Source organism: Pongo abelii, chromosome 1 (genome assembly GCF_028885655.2).
Source record: "Pongo abelii isolate AG06213 chromosome 1, NHGRI_mPonAbe1-v2.0_pri, whole genome shotgun sequence".
Taxonomy (NCBI): domain Eukaryota; kingdom Metazoa; phylum Chordata; class Mammalia; order Primates; family Hominidae; genus Pongo; species Pongo abelii.
In genome coordinates this window covers 132,806,244-132,825,263 of record NC_071985.2, presented here as the reverse complement: position 1 = coordinate 132,825,263, position 19,020 = coordinate 132,806,244, and the positions used below count along the sequence as shown (strand labels likewise).

The 19,020-nt window shown below is 34.9% G+C and overlaps 1 protein-coding gene across 3 annotated transcripts in view; it reads right to left on the bottom strand.

Moving 5' to 3' along the window:
- SASS6 (SAS-6 centriolar assembly protein) overlaps window positions 1–19,020 on the bottom strand; it is a 63,171-nt gene that overhangs the window by 34,467 nt on the left and 9,684 nt on the right. For all 3 annotated transcript variants that reach the window (XM_024248138.3, XM_002810559.5, XM_054530755.1), the window contains exons 3-13: window positions 18,677–18,756; window positions 17,850–17,954; window positions 16,849–17,020; window positions 16,175–16,240; window positions 14,798–14,917; window positions 6,085–6,276; window positions 3,598–3,792; window positions 3,416–3,505; window positions 3,162–3,341; window positions 2,708–2,789; window positions 1,568–1,704 (exon numbers count right to left, since the gene is read on the bottom strand). In XM_024248138.3, the coding sequence (XP_024103906.2) occupies window positions 1,568–1,704; window positions 2,708–2,789; window positions 3,162–3,341; window positions 3,416–3,505; window positions 3,598–3,792; window positions 6,085–6,276; window positions 14,798–14,917; window positions 16,175–16,240; window positions 16,849–17,020; window positions 17,850–17,954; window positions 18,677–18,756 (1,419 nt within the window). The remainder of the gene's footprint in view (window positions 1–1,567; window positions 1,705–2,707; window positions 2,790–3,161; window positions 3,342–3,415; window positions 3,506–3,597; window positions 3,793–6,084; window positions 6,277–14,797; window positions 14,918–16,174; window positions 16,241–16,848; window positions 17,021–17,849; window positions 17,955–18,676; window positions 18,757–19,020) is intronic.

Sequence of the window (19,020 nt, the reverse complement as noted above, 5' to 3'; positions counted from 1 at the left end):
CATGTTAGCTAGGATATGAGAATGCTTATGGGCCATATCTGTGATTTAGCAATGTTCATATTTTTGTCTGTGTTCAGGCATGATTATGAAACAGTCTTGTTTTTGTATTGACAGAGCCACAGAGTAACCTTGCCTGATGTTAATATTCCATGAAATTGTTGTGTTTAACAGCAGAGCCCCAAGGCCTATGTGTGGATGCTAGGCAAGCTCCTAGCAGCACCTAGGCCTAACTATCAGATAGTACCAAACCACCTCTGAATGTAAGAAGCTGCTTTTCCTATTCTCCCTTTTTTCTTTTTGAGACAGAGTCTCACTCTGTCGCCCAGGCTGGAATACAGTGGTGTGATCTTGGCTCATGGCAACCTCCACCTCCTGGGTTCAAGCAGTTCCCCTGCCTCAGTCTCCTGAGTAGCTGGGATTATAGGCATGCACCGCTGCACCCAGCTGAATTGTGTATTTTTAGTAGAGACAGGGTTTCACCACGTTGCCCAGGCTGACCTCTTTAACTCCTGACCTCAGGTGATCCACCCACCTCAGCCTCCCACCCAAAGTGCTGGGATTACAGGCATGAACCATCATGCCCAGCCTCCCTTTTTAATCAGGGAAAAAAAAAAAAAAGCAGGGCTGGGCACAGTGGCTCACAGCTGTAATCCCAGCACTTTGAGAGGCCAAGGTGGGAGTATTGCCTGAGCCCAGGAGGTCAAGGCTGCCATGAGCCATGATCCCACCACTGCACTCCAGCCTTGGCAATAGAGTGAGGTCTTATCTCAAAAAAGAAAAAAATCTGGTCCTGGGAGCTAGAAAGCTTATATCTCATAACCAGTTTCTTGTAGAATATAAAGGTGACAAGCCTGCTAATAGGACTTTTTTCTTTTTTACTTTCTTTTCTTTTTCTGATAGAATTCAGTTTATGCTTAAGCCTAAACCCTGAATTCTCTCTTCTTGAAGTATCCTAAATGTTTTACGTTATGTGTTTTCAAGTTTTTCAGTATATTTGGTATTACTTTAGTTAGCACTGAAAGATTTCAATATCCACTTATAAAGAAGTGTGCTCTTGGCCGGGCGCGGTGGCTCACGCCTGTAATCCCAACACTTTGGGAGGCCGAGGCAGGCAGATCATGAGGTCAGGAGATCGAGACCATCCTGGCTAACACGGTGAAACCCGTCTCTACTAAAAATACAAAAAATTAGCCGGGCGTGGTGGCGGGCGCCTATAGTCCCAGCTACTCGGAAGGCTAAGGCAGGAGAATGGTGTGAACCCGGAAGGCGGAGCTTGCAGTGAGCCGAGATCGTGCCACTGCACTCCAGCCTGAGCGACAGAGCGAGACTCCGTCTCAAAAAAAAAAAAAAGAATTGTGCTCTTGAAACTCAGCCTCTTTGTTCAGAGCAAGTGTGCCTTTGTTCCACTTCCAGGGGCAACTTAAACTCTATTTCAGTGCTAGTAACTGTAGGACTCCACTTTGTATTGGTATCAGCACCTTAAATCATGGAAGCTTCCTAACAATCTGGAAATACTTTTGTTTTAGGAAATTCACTAAGATCACTCACATCTTGTTTTAAATCTTACCACATTCAGGTTAGGAGAAATTCCACTTCTGATTGTGTTGCTGCTGGAATGTGCAGGCGGAGTAGTAGAAGGTCCCAATACATCTTGCTTTCTCACTAGCTGATTTTCATTTAGTTCTTTATTTAACCACGTGATTACTTAAATAAAAGAACAAGAAGCAAGGTAAAGAATATTGACTGTTTTTATTTTTCTAATCATCTTAAACATTTACAAATTATATTAAGATTTTTAAATTATAAGTTTTTACAACCACCTGACATCACAGGAGAGCAATATAGGTTCACCTAAATTTTTGTCATTAAAGTTTCTTATTTTAGAAGCTGCCACATAGGACTCCTTATTGTATTACTCTCCGAAGCACATATTTCTGCTAGTCAAGCACCTCTTTGAAAGATTTCACTTCTAGAATATCTTACAGTTTACTTAAAATTCACAATCTTATGTATGATACCCAGTACTATAAACTGAGAAAATGTTAGTTAAAATCTTAATTTTATGTTTTGGTTTCAAACAATTCATATTGTTATTATTAGGTAAACACAGCTATTAAAAAAAGGAATCATGAAGAATTTAAACAATAAATTACAGTCAACATTTTCAACAGTTTTAATTGTGGATTACTGACCTATGGGATATGGTTTTCTTTATAAAGATGATAACTCTTTTACTGGGCAGATGATATAAATTTATTATAGAAAAGGCATTACATTTAAAGCAGAAATTACTTATATATTGGCCAATGTCTACTTTTATGAATTCGAATAAAATTTCCAGGTTAAGAATAAAACTACAGCCAAGCACGATGGCTAACACCTGTAAACCTAAACGCAGCAATCTGGGAGGCTGAGGCGGGCGGATCACTTGAGCTCAAGAGTTCGAGACCAGCCTGAGTAACATGATAAAACCTCGTCTCTACAAAAAAAAACCCACAAAATTAGCTGAGTGTGGTGGTGCACACCTTAGTCCCAGCTACTTGGGGGGCTGAGGTGGGAGGATAACTTGAACCAAAGTGGTGGAGGCTGCAGTGAGCTGAGATCATGCCACTGCACTCCAGCCTGGGTGACAGAGTGAGACCGCGTCTCAAAAAAATAAAAGAATAAAACTACAAACCTCATTTACATTAACATGTAACATACTTACACTTTTCATTATTTTTTAGAAGTTGTTTGCTTTCTTCAAGTTTTTTAACTGTAGCTTCTAATTGTTCTTGTAATTTGCATACCTGAAATATATCAATCATCACAATAAGTCAAGCAAAATAAAGGTTAAATAAAAACTGAAGAATGTATTAACTAAATAATTACATAAATGGTTACTACTAATATTATTAAATGAGAATAAAGGAATTAGCTCAATTACATAATAAAGTATTTACGTGTATATACAAACATAGACATACATGAGCAATCAAGGTATCTGAATCATGATAACTTTCCAAACTGAAACAGGTTATTACCATCTATTGAATCTAGTCATGTTCTTTTGTTGAAAAAAAACAAGACCAAAGCCATTTGTTAATGTAACAAAGCACAAATTTTAAAAATAAATGAGGAAAAAATATAGTTACAACACAAAAATTTAAAATATTAACTACCTCTTGCTCTTTAATTCGAAGAGACTGTCCAACATCTTGTAATTCCTTTTGTTCCTTTTGTAATTTTTCCTCCTTCTCAGCCAAGAGTTTTTCTTGCTGAATAGTAACTGTATTCTTCAATTTCAACTTACCCATTAAAGTTTTCAGATCCCCTTGTAACTTCTTGATAATTTCATTTGCCTATAAAAGAGCTTCATATGTATATTTCTATGTAATCTAATGAAATATTAGTCTATAAAATTTTTAAAACAAACCTTCAGAAGTTCTGCAGATAATGATTTTATTGTAGCTTCAAGCTTTCCTAGTTGTACTTGATTTTTCTCACCATTTTCTTCTAAAACCACCTGATATATTTTTTAAAAACATGAATAATTAGGGCATTTGTGTTTACTTATAAATATGACTATCAATTTCTGAGAAAAATTTAAAAGTAGACCTTTTGTTCCTGGATTGTATCAAATGCCTCTTTTGTTCTTAAAACAAGCTGGTCCTTATCCTTGATTTCCTGTTCTAAAACTGCCACTTTTGTTTGTAGCTGATTAATGTGCTTTTCTTTCTCATGGCATTCAACATCTAGTGTAGAATTCTCTCTTCGCAAAGAAAGGACTTCTTGCTTAGTCCGCTGTAGCTCCTAGAATGGGAAAAGAAAGAAATTAAGCATTATGAAAAAAGGAAGTTGCCTCATCTGGTTATTTATAATTAAGATGTCTAACATATTAAAAAACATCTTTAATAATTTTAAAGTTTTAGTACAGATTTTTTTTAAAAGCATGAATGTCTTTCTAATGGTACAGTAGCATATATCTGGAATATAATTGTAAAATATTCTACTATCTAATTCAATCATATCAAGGGAAAATAAAATAATTCTAATTTATGAATAAATTACAGTAACTTTAAAACTTTTAACAATAATTTTCTGATGTCTCCACAACTGATTCCAAGGGTAACCAAGGGTGAGAGCCACAATCTAGAATTAACATTTTTCTTTGTTGCTTACATGTACAGATTGTTTTTTAAAGGCTGATACTCTGCAGTTTATAATCTACCTTCTTCATGTATTACAAATATCTTTCCATGTCAATAAATGTTAACATTTCCGGATCTCTCTGTTCACTCTTTCAAGCAAAATAAACTATAATTGTTCATTAAAAATAGATTTTTAAAAAATCTACAATAGATCTCTTCCCAATCAGTTAATATCAACCCAAATGCTGCTGGTATAGGAAAGTCCAGGATACAGTATTCCTAGATAGTTTTAGTTCTTAACAAAAGTTTCCAAAAATAATTATACGGTATTGTGACTATAGTGGTTTTAGGAGCACAAACTTCAGTATCAAACAAAATTCAAATCCTGGCTCTTCTACTGTGTGATCTTGGTAATTACTGAAACTCCCTAAATTAAATCTCAGTTCCCTCATTTGTACAACAGAAATAACAAATACTTAATAAATTATTTCATTTAACTTTCATAAAAATCCTTATGTAAATTGCCTAGCATTTTGGCTGGCACACAGTAAAACTCAATAAATGGTAGCAATTGTTATTTTTAGGGCACTAATGCCTAAAAATTGTTACTTAAAATAGGTAACTGAATACTCAGCGGTTAAAAAAAAAAAGCTCCAAGAACTAACAATTTGCAAGTCTTATGAAAATCTTGGAGGAAATATTTTCATTAGATCACATAAAAATCAACGCAATGAGGTTGTTTATATAATGACCAGTTCCAGGGCTGAGAATGATGAAATCAGAGCATTATACTGAAGCATTTAGACTACCAATGTACCATGAAGGTTCAAATGCTTTACAACCAGTATGAAGAGTGTATGCAGGAAAAACAGAAGACATCTATTGTTGGGGCAAAACAATATGAGGATCTGAACACAAAATTGGTCAGGCTTTAGAGCTTCTAAGCATGAGACTGGTAAAATAGAGTTTGAAGTCTTGTGAGCTAGAATAACACTGGTAACTTTGGTATTTAAATACAGACAAAATCTACATGTATTTTCTAATAATTCATATGACAATAATATATAATGCTACAAAGAAGCCTGTAATCAATGCCAAAGCAACAACAAATGTGGCACTATACCAAGATTTTAAAAATTTCTGTGGGGCTGAATACCCAGGTGATGAGTTGTTAGGTGCAGCAAACCACCATGGCACATGTTTACCTATGCAACAAACCTGCACATTCTGTACATGTATCCCGGAACTTAAATAAAATAAAAAATAAAAATTTCTCTGTTGCCTGAAAGAACAAGGTAGTATTAAAGACAGTCAAATAATAGATGAGTTCTAATCCTTGTTCTTCCACTCCTTGACTATGTGACCTTAGGCAACTTATTTAACCTTTCTGTGCCTTAGTTTCATCATCTGTAAAAATAGGGCTAATAATAGTTCCTACCTTAAAGAATTGTTATAACAATAAAATGAGTTAATATATGTAAAGCACTTCAAACAGTACCTATCACATAGAAAATGCTCAGTAAGCATTAACTATTATCTTTACTATTACCATTATCATTATTATTACTAGATACTAAATTTCACATAATTGTTTGATATATGTTAAGCAGGCTGAGGAAAAAAAAACCCAGCCCTGTCAACACAGTACCCTATGAAATACAGGTGCTGTGTTACTATTAAAAACACACTGATAAATCTGACAGCTGTGCCAGTAATCTGCTCTCAAGACCCTAACTAATAATATTCAAGCTTACCTCAGTTCTGTTATGAATTAGGCTTTTTATCAAATTTCAAATTCTCAATTTTGCATTGTCTGAATGGATTACCCTAACACCACAAGAGAACTCTACAGAGCATCCAGAGGAACACCACCCACACAAGTAACCACATTAAAATAACCAAATCAAAACGTTCTCTTAAATTGGGGGAGAAAAAAAAAAACAACATTCAATACCTCTTCAACACCAGAAAGTTTTGCTTTAAGTTCTCTAATAGTGGAGTCTCCTTTATATTTTCTTTCAGTTAAGTCTTTATTAGCTGCTTCTAACTCAGACAGTCTGTTTTGTAGCTGGTGGATGTTTTGTTGATGGAGGATTTCTAAATCTTTTTTCTGCTGTTCATGCTGCTGTTGATATTGAACCTGTGCCTATGATATAATAAAAATACAGTACCAAAATTCAAAGAAAAAAATCAGAAATACAAATAGAGAAAGATTTGAACAAAAAAAATTTGTAATTTCTTTTTTCTTTTTGTCTTAATTTTGTCATCTTTCTTTAGATTCTTGTTCTGAAAAGGGTCTATTTTCAATTATGAATTTCATGATGGAGAAAGCAAGGTCAACAAAAGCAAATTTACCACCATGATCTTGTTCATAATTTTAGCTTCTTCTAAATCCATATATGTTTAGATGCAACAGTCTTCAAGTTAAGGGAAGAAGCTATATAAGTTAAAAAAGCAAACTGCAAATACTGTATACAGGATGAACCTACTTGTGTATTAAAAAAAAAAAAAAGATTTTTGCTTTAAACACCATCACAGTGTTTCAATTTTTAATAATAAATATTCATATATATGCTTTATAATGGAAAAACACCTAAAATTGTAAAATGAGCAAGGTTGGTTCATTAGTCCAATCTTATAGTCATTTTTACCAACAATAAAATTTGAACATGGTTATAACTGTGCAATATTTAGTGCCTGTCTGAATCGTATCACAAACCTATCTTAGTAACTTTTGTTAACGAACACTATCAAATCCTAAATATCTTTTGAAAATAAAGCATATTTTTGTGGTTATCAAAGTTATACATGCTCTTACAGGCAAAAAGGAAACACAAATAACCCATAATCCCATCCAGAAAAATCACTCCTAATATTTAGGAGTACTCTCTTCCACTCATTTATATATTTATATTGACATCCACATAAACACACAATATACATATTAAATTTAATGAATGAATATCAAGCTATTTATACAATTTAATCACACTTTTTAATCCCTTAGCATTTGCACCTTCTCACACCATTAAAAAATTCTTTGTAAAGTCTTTAATAGCTACACAACATTCCATCCATGGCTACTCCATAATTCATTTAACTTCTGCCCTATTATGGACATTTAGTTCCCAATTTTTCACAATTATAAATAAAATGATGATTTTTTTGTACAGACATACATCTAAAATTCAGATTATTTCTTTATGATCAATTATAGAATAAAGAATATAAACAAATATAAAGCTTGAGGCAAGTTCCAAAACTGTATCCCAGAGAACTTATACCCATTCAAAAGTCTTAGCACTAGTACAGGGGAGTGTCTCTCTCATAAAATACCTTAGGAATTTTAGATTACTGCTTCAGGAATTTCCTCATTTTCAGAAAGCTGAAAAGGAGAGAAGAAGGAGCAAAAAGAGATAAAACAGGAAGCAGTCCACATAAAATTGAAAATGCCACCTTGGAAGAAAACACTGAAGAAGCAACCAAGAAGAAAAATCAGAGCAAACTAGTAAAGATGCTAACTGTAACTGTCTAAGAGGGTAATCAAAGACACTAAAGACAATAGAGGCCAAAAACAGTGAAAATAAAGAACTGGTTTTTATTCCAGTGATCATCAGAACCTTGGAGATTTTTGTTTAAAAAAAAGTGTGAGAACTAGCATTATAAAGTTCACATTTTCTACTTTGTTCACTTCTGAATCATTTATTTTTAGAAAAAAATACATTAAAAATTTTCCCTTCTGGAGGAAAAAAATAATCATTGGAGTGACAGTTTCAGAATAATAGAGTCCAATAGAAAAGGGAGAATTTGTAGAGGTGGAAGCAATAATTTTCAAACGAATATTCTATAGAGGCTTAAATCGGAAAAGCACACAGTAGTTCTGGAAGAATATTAGATGAGAAAAATGTTTTGGGAATGGAATTATAATGATATGAATGGGAAAACAAAAATTAATAAAACATCCTATGAAGAAGTGATGAAATATAGAAGTCAGAATTAAGAAAATAATACAAGAAATAGAAGGAAGATGGGTGATTCTACGTGTTGCTAGGACTTTCCTCACAGAAAAAAAGCTTCTAGCAAGAAATTAGTGTAGAAACAATTAAGATTACTCAGTATATTTTTTTAAATGGAGGTATAAAGAAAACATGAGAAATAAGTGTAAACATAAAGAAAAATAAAAAATGCAGGAATCAAATTTGCCCTATTAAAATGCCTTAAAGATAACACAGGTTTAATGTCCACTTGAATAGATAAGTGACAAATATAGATAATACAGCCATTATTCCCTGTAACATTTGTAGAAACCATCAGTAATAGTAGAATGCAGTTTACCTGCCTCAACAGATTTCTATATAGTCACAAAATTGGCCTAATTTGAGAAACAGCACCCTGTGGCAGTGGTTATCAAAGTATGGTCCTCTGAACAGAATAATCAGTATCAGCTAAGAACCCACCAGGAAATCAAGTTCCTGGACTCCACCCCCGACTAACTGTATCAAAGACTCTGGGGATGAAGCCCAGCAATCTGCATTCTAATGCACCCTTCAAATGATTCTCACGCACACTAAAATTTTGCATTATCTAATAGCAGGAAGAGAAGTGCTGACCTGGTTTTAAAGTCCCAAAGGACTGCCTAACAATCCTATTAGAAAGTGCAATATAGAAATACAAACAAATCCTTCAGTCACTCTGGAGTTTTAAACAAATGCCCTTATGAAGAAACTTTTAGATCTAACTTGTTTCCATGGACAATAGACAAGGAGTACTCCAAAATGAGGGAGGAATAGAGTGAGGTAGAGATTGAAAAACTACTTATTGGGTACTATGTTTACTACTTGGGTGATGAGTTCAATAGAAGCCCAAACTCCAGCATTATGTAATATACCCAGTAACAAACTTGCACACGTACCCCTGAATCGAACCACAACGTCAAGAAGAACACAACTTGCTTGAAAATCAAGCCAAAAAAAAGGCCAGGCGTGGTGGCTCACGTCTGTAATCCCAGCACTTTGGAAGGCTGAGGCGGGCGGATCACGAGGTCAGGAGATCGAGACCATCCTGGCCAATATGGTGAAACCCCGTCTCTACTAAAAGTACAAAAAAATCAGCCGGGCATGGTGGCAGGTGCCTGTAGTCCCAGCTACTCAGGAGGCTGAGGCAGGAGAATGGTGTGAACCCGGGAAGTGGAGCTTGCAGTGAGTTGAGATCATGCCACTGCACTCCAGCCTGGGCGACAAGAGTGAGACTGGGTCTCAAAAAAAAAAAAAAAAAAAAAGAAAAGAAAATCAAGCCAAAAAAAAAAAAAGGTAGTAAACAGAAATTAACGAAATAGGGGGAGAAACAGTGTAGAACTAATTAATGAAATGAAAAACTAGTTCTTCGAAAACACTAAACAATAGAAAAACCATCTAGTCGCATTAAACAAAACAAATTAAGAACATAAGAGAAATAATATGGAGATTTTAAAAATCACAAGACAATATGCACGATATTGTACTAATATATTTAAACACACAGATAGCAGCCACATACAATGGCACACACCAGTAGTCCCTGCTACTCTAGAGGAGCTGAGGCAGGAGGATTGCCTAAACCTAGGAGTCTGAGTCCAGCCTGGGCAACATAGCAACACCTCATCTTCAAAAATAAAAAAATAATAATAAATTTTAAAAATAAAAACACATAGATGAAACACATGGCTTTTTAAGAAAATATAAATTAGCAAAACTCAAGAAAAAAGAGAAAATTTAAACAGACCAATAATCATGGAGAAAACTGGAAAAGAAAAACATAAATGCTTCAACTAGGTGCGTGATCCAAATGGTGTTAAAAGGCTAATTGTATCAGGCCCTCAAGGTACAGATTAATTCCCTGTTATTTCACTGTTTCAAAGAATAAAGAAAACTGAAAAATGTCCTTATTCATCTCATGAGGCTAGCATAATTCTAATACCATAGTCTATAACCCACATTTGCAATAAGCAAACTATGATGTGCAGGAAAAAGACAATCTCAGACCAATGTCACTTATGAATAAAATACAAACATCCTGGGCCAGGCATGGTGGTTCATGCCTGTAATCCCAGCACTTCAGGAGGCCAAGGCGGATGGATCACTTGAGACCAGGAGATTGAGTCCAGCCTGACCAACATAGTGAGACTCCATCTCTAAAAAAAAAAACAACAACAAAAAATTAGCTAGACCTGGTGGTCTTTATCTGTGGTCCCAGCCACTCCAAAGACTGAGGTGGGAGGGTCGCTTGAGCCCGGAAGGTCGAGGATGCAGTGAGCCGTGACCGCACCACTGCACTCCAGCCTGGGCAACAGAGCAAGACTCTGTCTCTAAAATTAAATAAATAAAAATACAAAAATCCCAAATTAAATAATAGCAAATTGATACAATAGTTTATTAAAAATTGCTATGACTATTTAAGTATTATTCTATGAATGCAAAGATGATTCCACCTTTGGAAATCTATTGTTATAATTTACTACACTATTAAAGGGGGAAAATGACGTAATTATTTGATTAGATCCCAAAACTCATTTTATCTGACTTAGCACTCTTTGAATTAAAATTCTTAGGTAGCAAGGAAGAGAAGAAAACCTCTCTCAAATGCAAAGCAAACATCATATTTAACAGTGAGATATTTTAGTTATTTACCAAAAAAGACTGGAAAAAGATAAAAATTCCACTATTATTTTTCTGTACAAGAAAAAAAAGGACACTAATCATAGGAAGAGAAAAAATTACTATTTTTTATAGTTTATATATCTACCTGGAAAACCTAAGAGAATCAATTCCAAAACTCTTAGAAACAGTATGTAAATTTAGTAAGGTGGCTGGATATGACATTAATATACACTACTGATAAACAATTATAAATTTAACCACAGTGGTACTGGTAGGGAGTGGATGGTCTCATTTATGCAGTAAAAATCTGTAAAGTCCCTAGCCAAAAACACTGTTTAACAAGACTGCAAAAGAAAAAGAGAAAAGAGAAAAAAGGGAGAGAGATAGAGAGTAAATAAGTCTGTTTTCAACAAATAAGACCTTAATAAATGAAGAGATATATCTCTCCACTGAACGAGAAAATGAGATCAGTTCTTAACAACAGTCCAAAGACAAGCCCAAGTACAAAAAGAAATTTAGTATGTGATAAAGGTAGTACCAGGCACAGTGGCTCATGCCGGTAATCTCAGCACTTTGGGATGCCAAGGAAGGAGGATCACTTGAGGCCAGGAGTTCAAGACCAGCTTGGGCAACATAGTGAAACCCCATCTCCACAAAAAAATTTTAAAATCAGCCGGTGTGGTGACACATGCCTGTAGTCCCAGCTACTTTGGAAGCGGAGGCAGGAGGATCGCTGGAGGTTGAGGCTGTAGTGAGCCATGATCGTGCCACTGAACTCCAGCCTCGGCAACAGAGCAAGACCCTACCTCTAAAAAATAAAAATGAAATAAAATAATAGAGGTAGTATTTTAAATCATTGGGGAACAATGACTGACTATATGTTAAAAAAATTCTACCTTATATTATACTCCACAAAATTATATTCCAAGTAGATTAAAAAGCTAAATACAACAAGAAAATTAAACAAATATTAGAATATAGGAGAATTTTTTCATAATCCTGGGGTGGGAAACACTTTCCAAATGTGAAATGAAATCTTAAGCCATAAAGGCAACGACTGACAGATTTGATGACATTCGAATTAAAAAAACTGTATATGGCAAAAGATGCTGGCAAATGACAGGCTTGGAGAAATGTTTATAATATACATGATAAATAAGGTGTATATCCTTAATTTATACCAATAAAAAGTGAAAAGGCAAGCTATAGACAGAGAAAATATTCACAATGCATACATCTGACAAAGGACTCATGTCCAGAATATACAAATTCCTACAAATCAACAATAATACTAATAATAGGCAAATTAAACATGCTAACAACTTGAATGGGCACTTGAAAAGAGAATATTCAAGTGATAAATATGTATATGAAGAAGTGTTCATTATTATCAGATAGTATTACATACCCATAGAATGGCAATGTAAACCGGTATACCTACTTTGGGAAACTGGTAGTTTCTGCTAAAGCTAAACATATGCCTATATATACTACAACCTAGCCATTTCAATAATAGATATATATCCAAGAAAAATGAGTGCATGTGTCCACAAAAAGATAAGTACAAGAATATTCATAGCAGTTTAACTAATAATAGCAAAATACCAGAAACAACTCAAATGCCTACCAATAGGAAAATAAATTATGGCAGATTCATATAACAATAAAAGGAAACAATAGAAAATAGGTGAATTTCAGAAATATCATGCTGAGTGAAGAAAGCCATATGCAAACATATATGATTCCATTTACACAAAGTTCAAGAATTGGCAAAACTAATGAACGATAATGTAAGTCAGAAGTATGATAACCTCCTATGGACTACTGTTAGGACTAGGAAGCCATACAAGGGAACCTAGAGGGGTGGTCCAATTTCTGTATCTTAATTTGGGTGAAATTTACACATTTAAAAAAATCATCAAGCTGTACTCTTAAGAGCAAGCATCCAGTAAAGTACATAAAAACAACAATAAAATGTAATATTAAAGAAGCTATAAGGCCGGGCACAGTGGCTCACGCCTGTAATCCTAGCACTTTGTGAGGCTGAGGAGGGCAGATCACCTAAGGTCAGGAGTTCGAGACCAGCCTGGCCAACATGGTGAAACCCCGTCTTTACTAAAAATACAAAAAATTAGCCGGGTGTGGTGGCACATGTGTAATCCCAGCTACTTGGGAGGCTGAGGTAGGAGAATTGCTTGAACCTGGGAGGCAAAGGTTGCAATGAGCCAAATCGTGCCATTGCACTCCAGCCTGGGCAACAAGAGTGAAATTCTGTCTCAAAAAAAAAATAAAAAAAATAAAAAATAAAAAATAAAAAGGAAGAAGCTATAGTATGAAAGGTAAAAAAGGAATTCATACTACAAAGCAGTAGAAAATAACAACCACAGCTGGGCGTGCTGGCTCATGCCTGTAATCCCAGCACTTTGGGAGGCCGAGGTGGGTGAACCATGAGGTCAGGAGTTCAAGACCAGCCTGACCAACAGGGTGAAACTCGTCTCTACTAAAAATACAAAAATTAGCCAGGCGTGGTGGTGGCATGCGCCTGTAATCCCAATTACTCAGGAGGCTGAGGCAGGAGAATTACTTGAACCCGGGAGACAGAGGTTGCAGTGAGCCGAGATAGTGCCACTGCACTCCAGTCTGAGTGACAGAGCGAGACTCCATCTAAAAATAAAAAATAAAAAACAACCACACAGAAAAAGGGATGAAAAGACAATAAAAAATAATCCATAGAAGAAATAAAATGATAAAAAGTTATATTAAAAGGTGCTTATCTTCACAAAAAATATAAGAAATATAAACTAAAACTAGTACTACCTTAAGATCAGGTGGCAAATATTAAGAATTAAGAAGGTGGCAGGGCACAGTGAAAAAAAAAATAACCACACAGAAAAAGGGATGAAACGACAATAAAAAATAATCCATAGAAGAAATAAAAATGATAAAAAGTTATATTAAAAGATGCTTGTCTTCACAAAAAATACAAGAAATATAAACTAAAACTAGTACTACCTTAAGATCAGGTGGCATATATTAAGAATTAAGAAGGTGGCAGGGCACAGTGGCTCATGCCTGTAATCCCAGCACTTTGGGAGGCCAAGGCGGGCAGATCACCTAAGGTTGGGAGTTCAAGACCAGCCTGACCAACATGGAGAAACCCCATCTCTACTAAAAATACAAAATTAGCTGGGCATGGTGGCACATGCCTGTAATCCCAGCTACTTGGGAGGCTGAGGCAGGAGAATCGCTTGAACCCAGGAGGCAGAGGTTGCAGTGAGCCGAGATTGTGCCACCGCACTCCAGCCTGGGCAACAAAAGTGCAAAACTCCGTCTCAAAAAAAAAAAGAATTAAGACGGTTAAAAACAACGTGAAGAATATGGGGAAATAAGTATCCTTATACACTACCTTATCTTTAGGATTCCATTTGGTTTAGTGTTTTTGGGTGGCAAATTTGCAGTATCCATCAATATTTTATACAGATATGTTGCAGTTTCACTTCTAGAAACTAAGAGTGCTTGTTGCAGTATTGCTTAAAATAACCAAAATTTTGAAGCATTTAAATGACCACCATTTAGGCAAGTAGTTAAATAATTTAAGTTAAACCCAAAAAATGAATACTCTGCAGTCACTAAAAAGGAATATCTTAACTGATACACAATGGTATCACATTAAGCGAAGAAAAAGTTACAATCAATATATCCAGTAAGACCCCATTAGTATAGAACAAAACCAAAAACCCATTATATGGGTACATATATAAACGACATAATTTACAGTTATAAGTTTATAAACAAATATTTATAAATTGCATATTATTTACATATACATAGAGAAAAGTCTGAAAAAAATTCATCAAAATGTTTATAGATTATCTCTAGGTAGTAAGACTTTGAAAGAAAGGATTTTTATTTTTATTTTATATACTTCTGTAATGTTTGGAAATTTTAAAGCAAGCATATATTACTTTTAAAATTAACAAAATGACCAACAGCAATAAAAGATATTTTTTCAGTTTCCTTTAATGTTCTTACCTGCAAGGCTTTTTCCTTTTCATTTGTCAGTTCCTGAGAATGCTTGTTTGTCAAGGCTGCTGTATGTGACGCCCATTCGTTCCGTAACTTATCTAATTCTTGTTTTTTTTCTGCTAATGTCTACATTAGAGTTTAACACAAAATATTAAGATAGGCTCCTTAATATGTAATACTTTTAATTAGAATATAGCAATATTTACAAGGATATTAAAGAAAACAAAATTATAGCTTTTCAGGACATGTTCAAAGCCTTTTCCTACACAAAATTTTTTAATTTTAGGAAATCAACATTAGAATAAGAACAATCTTAGACCCAAAACGGCCCACAGGTCAAGATTAACTAACTTTTAATTAAAGCTTTTAATTAAATCTGGCTCTTTACCACTCAATAAAGAGGGGTAAGGGGAAGTAAGTCAATTATAAGGAATAGTTCACTTACATATAAAACCCAGTAACACAGCCCTGTGGGTCACACTGTGCAGGGGTATTTTCTGCATGAGGCCATGCAGATTATCAGATACCGATATGGTTAGGATGTCTGTTCCCTCCAAGTCTCATGTTCAAATGTAATCCCCAACAGAGGAGGCAGGGCCTGTGGTAGGTGATTGGATTATGGGAATGGTTTAGTGCCCATTCCCTTGGTGTTAAGTGAGTTCTCACTCAGTTAGTTCATATGAGATCTGGATGTTTAAAAGCATGTGGTCCCTCCTTCCTCCCACCCTCACCATGTGACACTCCTGCTCCCCTTTGCCTTCAGCCATGATTGTAAACTTCCTTAGGTCCCCACTAGAAGCCAAGCAGATGTTGGTGCCATGCTTGTACAGCCTACAGAACAATGAACCAATTAAATCTCTTTTCTTTATAAATTACCCAGCTTCAGATAGCTCTTTAAAGCAAAGCAAGAACAAGCTAAAACAGATACTCTGGCCTTCAATTTCATGGACTAGGGCAGAAATGTTGTTGCTATGACTGAAATGATGCTAAGCCTATCAGAGGAATTAATTCTAAACATAGCAAAGAAAGGGAAAGGTTTAGAGCACAGGAACTGAAAAGCCATTTAGGTCAGAGGAATGAGGCGAACAAGTGGGGAGTGGAGAACTAATATATGACAGAAATATACATATCTTATTTAATGAAGACTCGAGAGAACATGTTATATATTGGGGATACAGAAATGTTTGTGTAAAATCGAGTATGTACAAGAGAAAGTATCAGATTAAGATAATTAAGTGATAGTTGAAGGGTGGCAAAGAGGAAAGGAAATTTATGGGAAGCATGCTTTGAAAGAAAATACATAAAAGCTTGGAACTGAGTCAAGGAAGCAATTCAGCGCCAATGTCTGAATGACTTACAAAGACAAAATGAAATTTGAATTACCTTTTGTGTAAAGTCCAGTTGCCTAGTAGCATCATCTAGTGATTGCATCAATGATAATTTTTCTTCCTATTCATAAAAATAATAAAATTACACAGTTTACAATGTAATCATCTATAGCCATGCTACCCAAAGTATAGCATCAGCATCATCCTGGAAGCCTGTTAGAAATGCAGATTCTTAGGCTCCATCTCAGACCTAAATCATTTTAACAAGATCCCCATATAATTTAAAGTTTGAGATGCACTGATCTATAGCATTTGACTAGGAAGACTCTAAAAACTCAAGCAGCATCCCTATGTTGTTTCCTTGTGCCATATAGCACTTTATAATTTTCAAGACATTTCCATATATCTTATCTCATTTAAGATGGGCTAGATAGGGTAGCTATTTCCATGCATGTCTACCAGTTGATGAAACCATGACAGAAGAGTTTAAGTGACCTGTCCAAAGTCACACATGATTGGTAAAAACCCTGAGACCTAAGCTTCTCAATTCCTGGTCCAGATCCATCCCCACTATATCTTGACTAAATAAAAAACAGTAAAATAAATTCGTTATATTTCATAAAACTTTATTTAGAAAACAAAAACTTATGGCAATGTATCTCTTCAATAATTTATCAAAGACCATTGATACTTATTTTGTTAAAAGAATAACTTAAATTTAAATCTTACCTTACTACATTTCAAACAGCCTGCGAGAAATTTCTTTATCTCCACATCATTTCCAGGTAAAAGTTTTAGTGAGAGGTGTGTAAGATGCTTAAAAGGATTTGTCTCTACCACATTTAAAAATGCAGGTGAGTTATCCAAAATAGCTGCTGGAGAAACTAACTGTAGCAAAAACCTTTGAAAAGAAAATGTTACATTATAACACACTTATGAGACAGTGAAAATCTCTCACTGAATCAGAAGCTTCTCTACTTAGAAAGCTCAGGAAAGGGAGCACATTGAGGACTCCCAATGGTAAAAGATAAATTGGGCAAAAAAAAGAAAAGATGGACTGAAATGCAGTGACTACAGAAAAGTCCATGAGTTCATGAGAAGCAAAGGAGAGAAAAAGCAAAAACTAGAAACAAAAATTCACTGAGTGCCACAAAAGTAGACTACCAGCTCTTTACTCTAAAGATTGACAATTTAAATGCAAGAATTAAGCATTTATCCTTTATGAATTTTCTGAGTAATCAAATAGCCCTAATTGCTGAGGAAAAGTTCTTCTTTATAGAAGAATTATACTTAATATAGAAAAAATGATAGAGAATCATCATTTTGTTCTTCCTAATGAAATAACTGATTCAACAACAATCATCAACTGATAAAACCAATAAATAAAAGGTTGATGGTGAACTTTACAATAAAAGAATCAGGCGTTAGCACCATACACACATACAATCTTAGTCTTCCCTTGTTCCAAGATCATTATAAAAGCAAATATTTGATGCTGCTAAATATTTCGGATAACTTTAGTGCCTTTGTCAAGATATGAAAATTAAGAAATATTTCTGATTTTAATCAAGATGCCTTAAAATCTGAGATTTAATGGAGGCCTAACCCCAGTTCTAAAAATAAACAGGGATATTCATAATAAATGGAAAAGATTTTGCCACCAACTTGTGTTTCAAAGAAGAGTCTGTCTTGAATTAAATTTAATAATGTAGCGTTCTCATGCAACTTACCTTGGAATTTCTTTGGCATGTTCTTGAGTACATTGTTGAAGGAGATCTATAAATTTTTGTGGGAAAGCTAAGAAGTCTACCAGAAGACCCTGCTGGAATTTTAAACTATACAGAAGAAAGGAAAAGAAAATTTTTAAAAAATTTAATTAACTTTGTTTTGTTGCTTTTTTTTTTTTTTTTTTTTTTTTTTGAGACAAGAGTCTTGCTCTGTCACCCAGGCTGGCGTGCAGTGGTGCAATCTTGGCTCACTGCAACCTCTGCCTCCCAGGTTAAGGAGATTCTCCTTCCTCAGCCTCCCGAGTAGCTGGGATTACAGGCACATGCCACCACACCTGGCTAATTTTTGTATTTTTAGTTAAGACAGGGTTTCACCATGTCGGTCAGACTAGTCTCGAACTCCTGACCTCATGATCCGCCCTCTTCGGCCGCCCAAAGTGCTGGGATTACAGGTGTGAGCCACTGCGCCTGGCCAATTACTATCTTTAATTATAATTAGCATCCTGAAGGACTCTTTTTTTAAATTTACTAACGCTTGTTATAATCAAGAACTAAGCTAAGGAACTCTGATTTTTATAGAACTTATTCAATGGGAAAAAAAAATCAATAAATTCAGCAAAAGCTTCAAACTTCACAGGTGTTTTAAGCAGAATTCTAATAACCCACAAAATATTTATTTTCCAAAACACCCTAAGTAAAGATAGTACAAATAGCCCAATATTCCCAAAGTAACTAAATCTAATATGTAGGTATGTGTTTGAAAGAGAACAGTACCAATAAAACTTAGAAACTTATTCATTAAATATAAGATCAGAAAAAAATTTAGTTACCTTTGAAAATCTTCCTCAGATATAACAAGGTTATATAAAAAAAAAGGATCCGTGTCATCAGTCAGACGAATAACTAAGTCCTAAAAGAAAGTTTGTTGTTTTTAAATGTTTTTACTAGATCTGGCTTTTTGAGTAATTTCTTCCTTCTCAGAAGTAAAGAAATCCAACAACATCAGTGTATATAGTTATATTGCAGACAGCTTTGTTTTCTAGTGCTGCTGGTTTTTTATTAGTCTTTAGAGAGTTAGAATCTTAAATAGGGGTAGACATTTTGCTCTTTGAGAGCCACATGGAGGTCTGTAAAAGTTAAGTAAGTGCTAGGAGTTGAAAGTTTAGGAATATCC